This window comes from Apteryx rowi, unplaced genomic scaffold (assembly GCF_003343035.1).
Source record: "Apteryx rowi isolate R43461 unplaced genomic scaffold, aptRow1 scaffold_128, whole genome shotgun sequence".
Taxonomy (NCBI): domain Eukaryota; kingdom Metazoa; phylum Chordata; class Aves; order Apterygiformes; family Apterygidae; genus Apteryx; species Apteryx rowi.
In genome coordinates, this window is record NW_020447508.1 from 1,856,447 (window position 1) to 1,870,281 (window position 13,835).

Consider the following 13,835-nt stretch of genomic DNA (forward strand, 5'->3'; position numbering starts at 1 on the left):
GAAATTATAGGTGGATATTAGAACAAGTCCAGTGTTTAGGTTGCTAAGTATTTTTCACTATAAAAGATTTTTGCAGAATTTCTTAGAGAATTTCTAACATCACAGTTGTTTGCAACAGCCGTTAGATATTGAGCAGAAAGATTCATCTGTCTTCAGGATAATGAGAAAAATGTACTCTTTATCTTGAAAAATTCACTGACAGTTCAATAACTCTTCAGATATTAAAAACACAGTTTTCCTGGGATATTTCACTTTTTTTGGGGAGATTTTTGGCATTGTGTTCAAATAACTAAACATGCATGTTCTAAGGAATGAAGTCTGTTTCTGCCAAAATTTACCATGTGACTTATGAGTCCATATAAAGACCATTATTGTAACTTAAGCCGATATTTGGCTTGTGTTTATGCACGACAACTCCTAATAATTCCTTTTTAACTTCATTTTGAACTGTGGTACGTATTTCACAAAGAGACTTGAATAGAGCTGGCTGGAGTAAGATGACTGCTTTTGCAAAGAAGTTCAATATTTTGAAATTTGATTTTTTGGTCTGCTTTACAAATGAAAATAAAACGTGCTGGATTTCTTTATAGAAGGAAATGGAGTTTGTCTCCAGGGCAGTCGCCTGGCAGCTGTGCACAGATAAGAGGCGCTGGTGGTGTGGTCTTACCYGCTGGGTAACCTCCTGCGCGGTGCCTCGGGGCTCTTCGCTCTCCTCCAGCCTCCTGTCAGCTGGAGGGGTGATCTGCAAGGCCCGTTTCCAGTTAGCGCTGTTGGAAGGGGGTCAAACCACCACCATCATGCTTTAATAATATGTATTTTTAGTTACTCTTAATATAACAATGATTTTAGGAATTCCAGATGGTAGATAATTTAGCGCGGCCCCTGACAGCGTTTGCTGGATTTCAGCTCACCTGATGACTTGGGGACTAGCTAAGGTTTCTTTTCACACTGAGTTGCTGCACGAGGAGTTAGACCCGTAAAGCTTGGGGAGCTATCGGGAAATAAATGTAACAGTATTTGTACACAGAGAAATTTAAACCACTGCAGGACTTCAATGGCTGACTTTTTTAGGGATTTGTCCGTATTTTGGTCACCTATTTGTGTCATCTTGAAGTTTCTTTTGTGGGAGTGCCAAACGCTTCAGTATTTAAGTGCCCRTCTCCTCTGAGCTGAGTCTGGCTAACAGTGCTCTGTACGTGCTACAGAGTGGAACGATTCAGGGAAATTCTTATTTCAGTAAGATCATTCATTCAACCTTGAGCTCTCAAGAGCTAAACCCGGGGCGAGGAAGAGATTATTTAAGCGTGGTGCTATTCCTCTGTGCCACAGTGCCATAGGGGCCGGCAGGGCGGAGAGGAGCTCGTTTGCCTGCTTTGCTCAGAAGCAGACGTGCCCCCCGCAACGCTGACGCGGAATCGCCCAGTTGATTAATAAAGCACTTTTCCAGCTTTCTGCATCACTGTCTCTCATTAGCTATCTCGAGTTACTGCGTGAAATGTACTAATTGTTTTAAACAAAATCCCTTAAAATATTAAGTAGGAAAAGATTTACAGAGTGAACTKTAATAGTAGTAAACTGAATTTAGACCTTGAAATCTGCACAGCTATGGTGTCTGCTTTAGATTCAGGCTCTATATGACAGTTGTTGAATTTTCATCACAGTATTTAAGGGAACTTGTGGCCAGAATCAGTGGGATTCAAATTTCTTTACTTAATAACTTTTTACTGGTAAAATAAATCATAACAGAGCACAGTTATAAATTTACTTAAGGGTTGTGGAACTATCTAAACTTTAGTAGGTTAATGTTCAATAATAACGAACCTGGCTCAGTTGTTACAGTGAGGTGACGCTCATTTTAATGTGAGATTTACCATGACCATTTTGTGGAGTGTTGCATTTCTTCCCTAGGAATTCAACTATCGCACCATTTCAACAGTCAGTTCCTTGTGAACCAGTAGAATTAAGGATCATTATTTTATCCTTTTTAAAAGTGGAGATTCCAAACTGCTTTTAGCTGGTGTAAAGCATGGTTACTTCTAAAAGTTCTTGAAGTAGCATCTGACAAAGTATATCAGAACTTAAAAGGGATAATAGAAACAAATGTAACACTACAAGAGCTCCAAGCAGCAAGGTATATTGAGGTGTTATGGAGCAGAAATTGTCCCTGGTGCCGTTTCTACCTCTGTGCCAATGTCCCCGTTCCATTGCAGGAGCAGCAACGCATCTCTGAGCACCTTGCAATGCTTTGCTGTAACTTGTGGACAGCAGTGCGACACCTCCAAGAAAAGGAAGACTTGTGTTTTAGGCCGTACTCAATCTGAAAAGTTTCAAGCACACATTTCTCACCAAGTGGCAGAGTCTTAGCTRCTAAGCTGTTGGCTAGATTGGGATCAAGGGCATCCTTTGTACAGCTAGGAATACAAAATTAAAAGGACCAGAGTGAGGGAGAGCACAAGCAAGAGAAGCAGGACTTTGTAATCCAGTGATGAGGTCACTTACCTGAGAGGGAGGAAGCACAGGCTGTACTTGGAGGACTGTGTATGTATTTTACGTGAAACAGCGCACAGAATTTACTGGTAGTCTTGGAAGTATAAACAGAACAAAGCATAGCCTGTAGAGTGATGGATTGAACAATTTTTGTCTTAGGTCTTTAGTAATTAATTGTGCAAAGCTTTAAAATGGCAGTAATAAACACAAAATGGTAAGTAAGATATCATACACGTAGTTGCCTTTCCCCTGACCCCCCAAAGATTCAGATTCTTGGTATTTCCAAAATTGATTCATTTCATAATTTCATAACAGGGTCTATCCTGTAGAGAAAGTAATTTTTGCTTGTTTAAATGCTACAAGTTCATAACTCGTTTTCTTGGAGAAATGATTCTTAATTTGTTTTATGGTTTTAAGAGAGAAATGAGCACACTGAAAATCAATACAAATTCTACATCCACATCTGTGGATATAAAATGTTGATGTAATAGTGGAGCATGCCAGCACTCATGTATTTCTCAGTTTATAACTTTGAAGTGAAGAAAGCAAAAATRTATTGTACTTGAGTGCATGACTGAATTAGTATGTTAAAACAGTTTTTAATTATGTTTACCTCTGATTTTGATAGTTTGAAAAACTCATTTATTATTAGCTAAATTTACAATGGCAGTTTTAGGTTTCTAGGAAGTGCTAGTGACCCCTCTAAAGAGGTAATTCAGTGAACCTGTCACTAATAATTTCATTCTGCAGCTAATAGTAATGGGTTTAATCCAGAAGTTATGAGCTGGGCCCCCTTCCCTGAGGGAAGTATTTCTTTCCATCTTTAAATGCGAGGGGGTAAGCATAGTAAACTTAATAGCAGCTAGCTGTTCCTATATTTTTGAAGTGTACAAGGCTTTTTCTAAGTACTAAGAACTCAGTCATATGCAACGCAGAACAGTTTTTCTTGAATTACCGCCATCTGAATTAAAACTAGTGCCGTATTTTCCAGCCGTGGCATTTGCATTGAATACAGCTTTGTTTGTTGTGGCTTTGCCGTGTTCACCTGACACCTTGCAGCCTGACTCATTCTGTGAGCAGAAGGATGACCTGCATGTTTTATCCATGCTCTGGCTGAAGAGTAGTGATGCTTCGGGTCAGTGTTTACAGTAACTCAGTGCAGGTAGCAGAATAATGCAGCACTTGTGAAGACCGTCATGTAAGGTAATCATGTTGTTGAACCATTTAGACGTTTAGCTCTTAAGCAGAAGTGCAGTCATTCAACAAGAAAACATAAAATGCCAAGCTAGGAAAATACCCTTCTGTGGCTTTACAAATAATGCCCAACTATTTTTAGTATTTAATTAGCGTGCTGATAGTTTAGTTCCTATCCATCTTGTCCTGGTGAAAGAAATTCCAATTTGTATGGGTCTGGCATTTCAATTTGCAAGCACAGCCTTTCATTTTTTGGCTTGTTATTTTGTGAGAATTCAAAATTGGTTCAGCAGGTRACTCGTTTTATAGAAAATCTGAAACCAGAAAATATGCAACGTCTTTATGTTTATCCTTTCTATTTGCAGTTTAACTTTTAGAATTATATTGTGTATTACGTGCTTTTTCTTAAGCAAAATTTTAAAAAAAGATTTTGTTTAGTGCTGATTTATCAACTCTAAAAGCTGTTGCTTTTACACTGTATACTATATTTATATAGATTATATACATAGATACTTTTAAGTGGGGCTAAATTATCAGTGCCACAGAAAGAAGCACTTCACTCCTTGCTAGTTATTCTTGCCTGTCTTGGTCCTCTTCCTTATGCCAGCAAACATGCTTGTGCAGGCAAGTGATAAACTGTATTTGGGAAGTTTATTGGGATTAAAACTAATTTATGAAGAGGACGTGTCTAGTCGTGGGGAGCCATAGCACATGTGTTAGTATGATAAGCACTTGCCTTTTAAAGTTATCGCCTAGTTTTAAAATTAGTTGTCCTCTGACCTAAGTATGAGCATGGCAGGTCTCTTCTTCTCCTTTCCTCCCTGCCCCCTTTCCCCCCCTTGCAGGGCGCCCTGTTTGCTCTCACCCCTCTCTTATAACATGCCAGCAAGCCAGGGGCTGTGCACTCGGGGTCGCCTCTTTCCGCTCGCCATCCACAAATACCGCTAGTCCTGCCCGCCATCTCATGCTCGCTTGTGCTGCGAAGCCGGGGAGAACGTCCATGTCTTTCCTAATACTCGGCAGTGGCTCTGTGCACTTGTCTTTGAGCGCAATGGTCAGAGCCACGCGGTATCGCTTTTGTTCACTGTGAGGCAAAATGTAGTCAGATACGTGATTCAAGCGTGAAGAACAAAAGTTGATTGGGATGCTTTCCTCAAGGTTAGATATTTTTTCCTCTCTTTCTMTAATGAAAACCCTTTGGGAAAAATGATTTTTGCTGTTAGAGTAGAAATTTACTGTGTGTATGTTTGGTGCATATGGATTGATTAACACAAAATTTGGGCCACTTTTCACAGTTTGTAAAAATTCCTGGTAGCTTTATGCATAAATTGGTTTGGGTATAATACGCAAAGTTGAATATCTTCTGACAAACCAAGCAATCTTTTTGCTGCTGTTCTGTTGTTCTCAATAGCTAATTGAGCAACGTGTTCTTGCCGAGAAAGTCAGTATTGTACATTGCTCGTATTATAATAGTATCTGGCTGATGTGAGTTAAATGCTGCAGACTAAACAAGGCTGTTCTGTTAAATAAGACTTAAAATTGTAAAAACCATATTCAGGTTTTAATGTTTGAACCCTGCAGCAAAGGTTCAACAGCTTGGTAGTAAGCCAGTTTCTTAGCTTTATTAAAATTAGCAATGTCCGTGCCCTGGAACAAGTACACCATCCAATTTAAGGTAGTTGGAAGGGAGAGAGTTGCAAAGGGACCAAATTTTCCTCCCAGCCATGGACCTGCTTTGCAGCTGCTGCYGCTGCAGGGCTGCCAGCACCCCTCGAGTCCTCGGCAGCCGCTCCGGGCTGTATCCGATACAGAGGTGGTTTACTGTTGGTGACTTTGTACAGCTGTGGTTCTGCTGGCATATACCCAGTCACTCTTCTTTGCAGAGTTATGAAAAAAGCTCTCCACAGTTTTACTCAACTTAACTAAAAATTGTCAATCTTTGCTTAATTCCCATAGCCTGGTTTCCTATGCAGAAGACCAGTATCAGTCCTGCTGTTTCAGAGTCCTGGAGTATTTCATGGTTCTCAAATCCTGCGTACTGAAAGAAACTGTACTCCTAAATGCATTTTAACAGCTAAGCTAGTTCAAATGCCTTAATTCTTTTGTGAAGAGAGTTAATTTGATACTACATTTCATAAAACTGGTAGAGAACCAAATCCTATTCTGAAGTATCTCCTAGGAGCAGAGAGCATAGTACATATAAAATGGGTAGCCTCTAGTAACTGGAGAAAGCAATATTGTCTAACTGCATCGTGGACACTATAGTTGAAGTAATCCAGTTAAAGTCTGATCTTGAATTCAGTCTTTACGCAGCTGTCTGACTGTGCTTACTTGTATGCAAACCAAAAGGTTTGGGAAGCCTTAAAGTACATCATTCTTAGACACCTGGTCAGTATTGGAAATTTTCAATGTAAGAAGAATTGGGTTTGTTAAATGCACCTCATGCAAAGAAAGTTTTTTGAGTCTGTAATACTATTATAGCACAATTTCTAGATACCCTCTACTTTTCCAAAGGCGTTTTGATTTGCACATTGGCCAGGTCAGTGTAGAATTGTGCAGTTTTGTACTGACACGAATATAGCTCCGAGCTGTGTGGCTCCAGGGAATCTGGGTGCACTGTAGAAAACACCACATCAGGTTTTTAAGAAGGTACCCCTCAGTATCGCTAGCCATAATGTAAAAGGAATAGAGACAGCATTAGAAAGGCTTGTTTCGAGGTTTTGGACTTAGAATAGCAAATTGAACGTGTGTATTTCAAACTCACTTTAGTGAGCTGCTTTTGAAGTGATGTGACTTGTGTATGATAGGCAGTAACTGTAGTTTAGTCTAAGCAGTGTGAAATCAGAGAGTCCCAGAGAAATTTGACATCTCCTCCTAAAGGTAGGAAGGTTAGTGTTCTGAAAGGTCTTGTTCTTGATTTATCTGAATGTAAGAGAAATTCCCAGGCTCACATCTGTTTGCTGCGAGACAGCTAGAAAAGATTGACTTCACATTGCGTGAGCTGTGTTTGGGTAACCTTCTGAAAGGCAAGCGGTCTAGTGAGCAAACATTAAGTTTGTGCTCAAATAACATTTTCTCTTGCCTTGTCTGTCAGGCCTTCATTAGTGTGTCAGTAAAGCTCACATCAAATAAAACCTTCTCTGTGGGCTCTAGCTATGTCCGTTTACTCAAAACACTTGGATCTTTTTTTTCTGAAGGAGAAAAGAACTTTGGTGCCTATTTCACTTCCCTAATGAGGAAAGGTGAAGGTATGCTGTGGGTTGTGCGGGAAGGGGAGGGGGGAAGCTCTTTCATGTATTACTTGAAGGTTTAGGCAGTTGTTTTTTGAAAATCCTTTAGAAAAATGMATAATTAGAGGAGTTGGTAGGGTTTTCGTCGTGTTATTTTTACTAAGCCAATGAACAGCATACGAGGTTGAAGTCTGAACTCTTCATTAGGAAGAAATGTTTGAGCGCTACAATCATTGCCTAATTTGCTCTTAATTAAATAACAAGAATCTTCTCTTCAGCTGTGAAAGGAAATAACAAAATRTTTAATTTTCTAATATCTGCAAGATCTGTATTTATAAACTATCAATACTTTTGCAATTGCAATAAATAGTGATGTTACATTTTTAATTTCCCTGARCTTAAGGAAAAAAAAAAGTCCATGTCTTTTAAAAGTAATTTATATCTTAGGTTTTAAAAAGAATCCTGTAAATTTCAAGACTTTGCTGTTTCCTGAGCTAGGAAAGTGATGCTGAAGAAGTGACTTTTGATTTTAGTTAAATAGAAATAATGGTGGTTGTATTTTATGGACTATTGCTGTATAGATTTCCCCAAGTAATGAGAAAAAGGCAGTTTTATTTCTTTGATTATAAATAAAAGGCAATATTAATACAGTAATTACTATAGTGATATTGCAAAAGTGCATTTTTCCTGTCATTTGGAAAAACGTATACAGCAATAGTCACTTTCACTGTAACATCGGGATGGTAGTTGTAATTCAAATACCGGTGTTGTGCAAGTGACGGAATTATTATTGCTTTTGACATCATTTGTTTATTTTATGTTCAGATAAAGCGTTCTGTTAGTTTTTCCCTCTGTGGTCAGTCTGGGCTATTTTACAAGTGACATTCTGCATGTGTGCACTTACGTAACGCTCATACGTAAGTATAGTTAGTTCATAGTGGAAAAGGTACACCTGTGAGAAAGGAATGTGAATGAGAAAATGTGAGTGTGTGTAAATATGTTTAGGCAGCTGCATTTTAATGTAATTTGTTATTGGAACTCTCTATTTACAGAATAAGGCTATGTGTTACAGCTGAAGACAGGCTATTAAAAATTGCTTCGAAACGCTGAGCAGTAGATAAATAAAAAGTATAGCTCTTCAGTTCTGCTTTCAGATTTATTCATACTTTGAATAAGATTTCTTCATATTAGTATTTGAAAACTATTTCAGTTGCTAATAAAACTTTGTCCTATTACTCTTCCTTATTAAAGCATTTCTGCAAAGGAGAGTATTACACTTTTYTTGCTGTTTTTCATGATTAATACACAACTTTGGTTTTTATTATAGTAAAGTAGATAACTGCTTCGATGCTTATGGGTATATGGGGACATTTTTAAAACTTACTAGCTTTTCTAAGATTTTGAGTGATGTGGRACTTCAGTTATTGTGCAGCCAATTATATCTACTTCAATTCAGCATAAATCTGGTGATTTAGGAACRTGCTCAGTAAAAGATTTATCTCTACTAGATCTTTACTGAAAACTCATTACATGGACATTAGTATTTCTATCCTGTAAGTAGATAAAACAAGACAGTTTTACATTTCATAAAGTCCAACCTTAACATGACCTGGTTTGTGATAAAACTCAGGATCTCAGTGAAAAATGTTGGCAAAATATTGCTGGAGAGTCTTCTTTCAGTTGGAAAAAGGAAGACTGGAAAATGTCACTGTTATATTTTGAGAACTTAAAAAAAAAAATTAAATAACAGAAGTAGTTCTGAATACTGCTTTATTTGTTTGCAGTATTGTACTGATCTGGCTTTTATATACACTAGGGATTGAGAACATACTGTTCTAGATACTTTATGGGCAGTGAAAGACTCTCTGCCCCCTGAAATTCAGTTCTGTGCTTTGGCTTTCAGTATTATTTAAGGTGATGTGATCTTAAACATCCAATGTGTTGGTGTCAAACTGTCTCACAGAATGTAGCGTGTAGAGCTTAAATTTCCTGATTACAAGCCAGAAGTGCTTTGTTTATCTAAAAAACAACTAGAGTGTGAACAGCAATAATGTGCAACATTTCCCCCATCATTAGTGCAGGTGGGCCTGCTTTGCAGGGTTTAAAAGATTTTTCACCCTCCACAGTCTGTTCATCCTCTGCCTTTCTTGAGGATATCAGTTATGAAAGATTTTTGTGATGAAGTCTGGGTGAATGGGGACTGGAGAAGGGCAGCCAATTTACTTCACGTCACCTATTGATCAGGCAGTAATATTTCATCCTCATGGAGTCAGCAGTCTGAAAGTGGAAGGCTCAATACTGGAGACTTCAGCAATACAGATATGATGATACTAAATCAGTTTTGCTTTTCAGCCTATATTTAGATTAAAGTTTGTGTGTCCCCTCCCCCCCCAGCCAAAAAAAAATAAGTATTTAGAAGAGTACCAGTATAAGGGGATGTGACTTTTTACATTTTAGTACCTTGTATTCTATCCACAATTCTGTAGATGGATAGGAATTTTAATAAAAATTCGGTGTGGAGGTGATAAAATACTCGTAAAGCACATGTGCCCCCCACACAATGCATTCTGTCATTTTAACCTCAGGTTATCTCTTTATTTCTATTCCATATTTCCTTGTTCTCCCCAATTCATTAGCAATCCAACAGAATTTCTACACGGTCTATGGTCCCCTCTGTCTGGATTTCAAGTGTTTCAAAAGCCTCTGAGCTTTTCCCTGAGCACTTGCATAGTCCTTCAGCTTCATTTTGTCCCCAGAACACCCCAAAAGGCTGCCAGCTTAATACGAGTATATGTATATACTCGTATTAAGCTTATATATATATATATATCTGTATACATTAATAGGAGTATTAATGTCCAACACTATCAAAGTCCTTCAGCCTCTTTCTTTTGTGTATCTCTTTCCCTTTAAAGGACACTGCAGTGACAAGAAGTATTGRTGATTAATGTCTTATTAAGTTCAGAGAGGCATGAGAAGGCATCCAGCCAAGAAAAGTACAGAATAGCTGCACTATAATGTTGAAAAGGTAGCTGAGTAGCAACTCTTGATCATGGGCAGCCAAAATTAGCAGAAATGGGTGTTGCTTGATGGCATTGCTTGGTGACTCTTCAGTTTAGGAGAGACCATAAAGGATCATGACCAAGAACGGCAGCTCTTCATATCATGTTTGAAAAGAGAGGATGGTCAGACTTCACGTATCACAACACAGTTAATCTACATGGAAGTGATCAGTGTCAGCCGTACATTATGGCTGATACATGTATTTACAAAGTATCTTAAACTTATCTTTTTTTTATATTATACAAACTGTGATACATTTGAACCTCTGTTAGGGTTGTCATGATGATTGAATTTCTTTTTTCCTAAAGCTTATGCATAGAATTCTGGGAACTGTATTAATATTTTTAGTACTATTAGATTTTATATAGATGTTAAGCATATTATAAAAAATGTTATTGTGAAATCTTAGTGAAAAAAATGCTTATAATAAGTTATAGAGAGATGATTTGCCTATTTTTCTAAGTTTAAAGGACTTTTCTTTGATCAGAATACTTAAAGTACTTCAGTTTGCCCGAACAGCATATCTGTCTTAAGGGCTTGAAGATCAAATGGCAAATTTTCAAGTAATGTGTGAAATCTAAAACTGAAAACTAATCTTCAAGGTGGTATAACAATCAAATTTTATCCTGTTCATTGTCTCTTTAATGCATAGTTAAGCTTGCAGAATTCATTTTATTTATTTCAGAATTCTGTCACTTATAAAACATATTGCTAGATACATAGATTGGTGGAACTTCCTGGTGGATCCAGGAGGATTGTAGTGACTTAAGACTGAATTAGTAGTGGAGACACATTGCAGATTCTCTGCATGTATATATTTTCAGGTAGTGGGTAGAGCAGTGTTATTCGTTCATCCTCTCTAGGCCTCCACAGATCAAATCTGACATCCCTAATCTCCATTGTTAATCGGTTTAAATTCTTCCATCCTCTCCCTCCTTCTTTCCCCGATTTTCTTGTACCTGTACACCATATGGTGTGGAGCTCAGTTGTGTTTCCTTGTCATTCATTTACAAATGATGAAGTCAGCATTTGTTTGATATCACTGGAGATGAACTGTACAATAAATAGCAACATTAAAAGCTGAACGTAGTACAGAAGTGGAAATTAGAGGGTGCTTGATGGAGATGTCAAAAACAGGAGTGTGCCAAGGAACGTCAGACACTTAAAGCTCTTTGGGGATAGAGCACAGTGTGTGGGTAAAAGTTGCTTCTTGCAGCTGCTCATGGTGCTGCGTTTGCTTTTCAGATACCATGAAGCCAGTAATTGACTCCAAGTCTCTAATTCAAATATATGATACAGTATTTAAATCCAATTTGCACAGGAAATATTTTATTAACCATAACCTATGAATGTACATTATACTTTCATTTTACTGTCGTCCTTGGGAACAAAGTAACTCCAGTAAGTTGATGAGCCAAGATATAGTAACACTATTCTGCACAGTACATATAATGCTGAGAGCTTTAATAGATTAACTCATCCTTTAGATTTTTATAGTACTTTACCCTCCCAGATATCAAGGCATTGAACAAATATTAATGTGATTTTTGGTGACTTACTTGAGGTGGTTAGCAAATATAAGTGATATGATATCAGTGGTGAATGGATATACAGTAATATTTACATATTTTAAGAAATAATACTTTTATTAGCAGCAGGTTTTCAAAAGCATGTAGAATAAGGCTTTCTGATTTCTGAAAAGTGGCTTTGAGTTTGTTCTTGAAACAGTTCTAAGGATGTATTTCAGATATTGAAAAGTGAATACCATGCTGCATACAGGCAGTTCACAAAACATGCCGTTCTCCAAGGTGATTGCATAAAGAGGCTGTTCCTAGGTGCGGAGTACTTTGCTCAAGATAGAGCTTCATTCTGTAATTGTTAATCATACTGTGTTCTTGTTTCCATTTTGAGTTATGGTTTAAGCTATCTGTTTTGTAGTGCTGGTATTTTGTTTAATAAATATACCTGAGTACATGTGTAAGAACTGTCCTGGATCATTAGCATTGAGCAGCTCTACACTGGTGGGAAAGGAGTTTTCTCTTAGAAAATCCATTGATGTTAGAAAAATTGTGTGCTAGATCTGATGCTGATGGTGTGTGTGGGAGGTGGCGGAAGGGCAGCTGATGTCAGTGGAATTCTCCAGTGGAAGCTAAGCGAAAAGGGCAAGAACCACTGGTTTAAAAAACAACAACAAGAGATTTTGGCTTAGAAGCGGGGAAGAAGAGCAGTAGAACAACAGTCTTCCACCACCTGTTAAAGACCAGAACCAGTGAGCAGGAAGAGCTGCCTTGCATAAGAACTTGGACCAAGGTTAGGACTTGCAAGTCTGAGATCGCACTGAAGAAAATTGAGATCCAGTGTTTATTTTGGTAAGATTTTTTGCATTTTAGAAAGAGCTTGCATGCTTTTCAAAGAGTGAAAATGCTTGTGGAGGAGGAATTCCACGTGAATTCCACATACGACTGTGTTCTTTGCTTCACCAGCCCAGCTTGATCCTGAAATGAGAGCCCCTCTACTACTGTGGAGGGGGAAGAGACCAGTTCTAAAAAGCCAGTCTCTGGAGGTTTGTGACCTGCTTTGGCATGGCAGGATGCTGGATTATAAGATCTAGCTGCCCCAGGAGGATGTCGGTGCTGAGATATCCTGAGCTGAGGAAAAGCCAGGAGTCATCTTGCAGAAATACGAGGCTTGGAAGCACGTGAGGTTCGGTAGTTAGAACGAGTATGCCCCTATAGAGCAGGCTGAAACCGGCTCGTGACATTTCCCATAGGAATACTGAAAAAAACTCCTCATGATGTTGCTCTGCGAAATACAGTGTTCTGTACCTTAATACGTATTGCGCTCTTTCTGAATAAGACTTGCTTCTTTACGTTTGTGATCCCAGAACTGAGGGTGTAAAAAGCCCCCAGACTTGGCAGTCTGTCTTTTTATATTTTGGTTTTTAAGTGGACAGACCATCTTCTCTGCTCATGGAGTTACCAATGCTTTTTGCATTAATAGTCTGTAATAATTCTGAAGGTTTTATTCATAATGTCTCCAAAAAATGGATCCAAGTATGTGGAAGTGTTCACTTTTGGGCTAACAGCTCCTTAAGTACTTAGAAGGAAGATTGAGAAAATGCGTTTTAGGCACAGATATCTTAAAATCTGGTGGGGGAAAAGCCTTATTTTTCCAAATCGTTGTTGATGTTGTTGTATAAGCTTAAGAGATTCTGCAGCCCACGCAGAGGTATTTTATGAGAAATGCCTTACAACAAAACTATGAACTTAGGTGTTTGGGAGTGGGGGATGACACAGACATGTTATTGTTAGGAACTAATGAAGACTGAAGTGAGCTTAAAAAACATTTCAAATTGCACTCAATGCTATTTTCAGTGTCCCATTTCCCCCAGCTACCCCTCTCTCAAAAAATAAATGACTKCAGTTTGTTTTTTTTGGCATGCTCATTTGACTTGTACTTTCCCTTTCTATGTAAACACGTGTTCTGAAGACTAGATAGAAAAACAGAAATACCCACAGCGGTTAGAAATCTAACAATCACAGTGAGTCTAAGCAGTCAAATGAAGCTCCGAATATGGCTTTAATCTCCCAATCAACTTTAATCAAGCAGATCAAAGGAAGTTATAACTAGCAGCAGCGCTTGGTTGAACACTCCTGTAGAAGCAGGAAAAAGCCAGAAATTACATGTCACCTCCATATCCTGGCTTGCTGACCTTGCGCCGAGATCAGGCCCTCGGCCTGCCGGCTGTTGCCAGCGAGACCTCGCCCCGGAGGGTGCAGCAGGCGGGAAGCGCCGCGGTCCTGCGGGAGCGCGAGGGCTGCGAGCCCCAGCGCCGAAGCTGCCCGGCCGGCGCGCGCCGGG

The 13,835-nt window shown here is 38.7% G+C and overlaps 1 protein-coding gene across 5 annotated transcripts in view; it reads left to right on the top strand.

The window, feature by feature from the left end:
* The window catches only part of DISP1 (dispatched RND transporter family member 1), a 94,767-nt gene that overhangs the window by 37,224 nt on the left and 43,708 nt on the right, over positions 1-13,835 (top strand). The window contains exon 1 of one of the 5 annotated variants that reach the window (XM_026055963.1): positions 4,655-4,839. The exons of the other annotated variants lie outside the window; for them this stretch is intronic. Within the exon in view, the coding sequence (XP_025911748.1) occupies positions 4,826-4,839 (14 nt within the window). The 5' untranslated portion in view covers positions 4,655-4,825. Of the gene's footprint in view, positions 1-4,654; positions 4,840-13,835 lie in introns of those variants that run through there. 5 annotated transcript variants of the gene reach the window in all.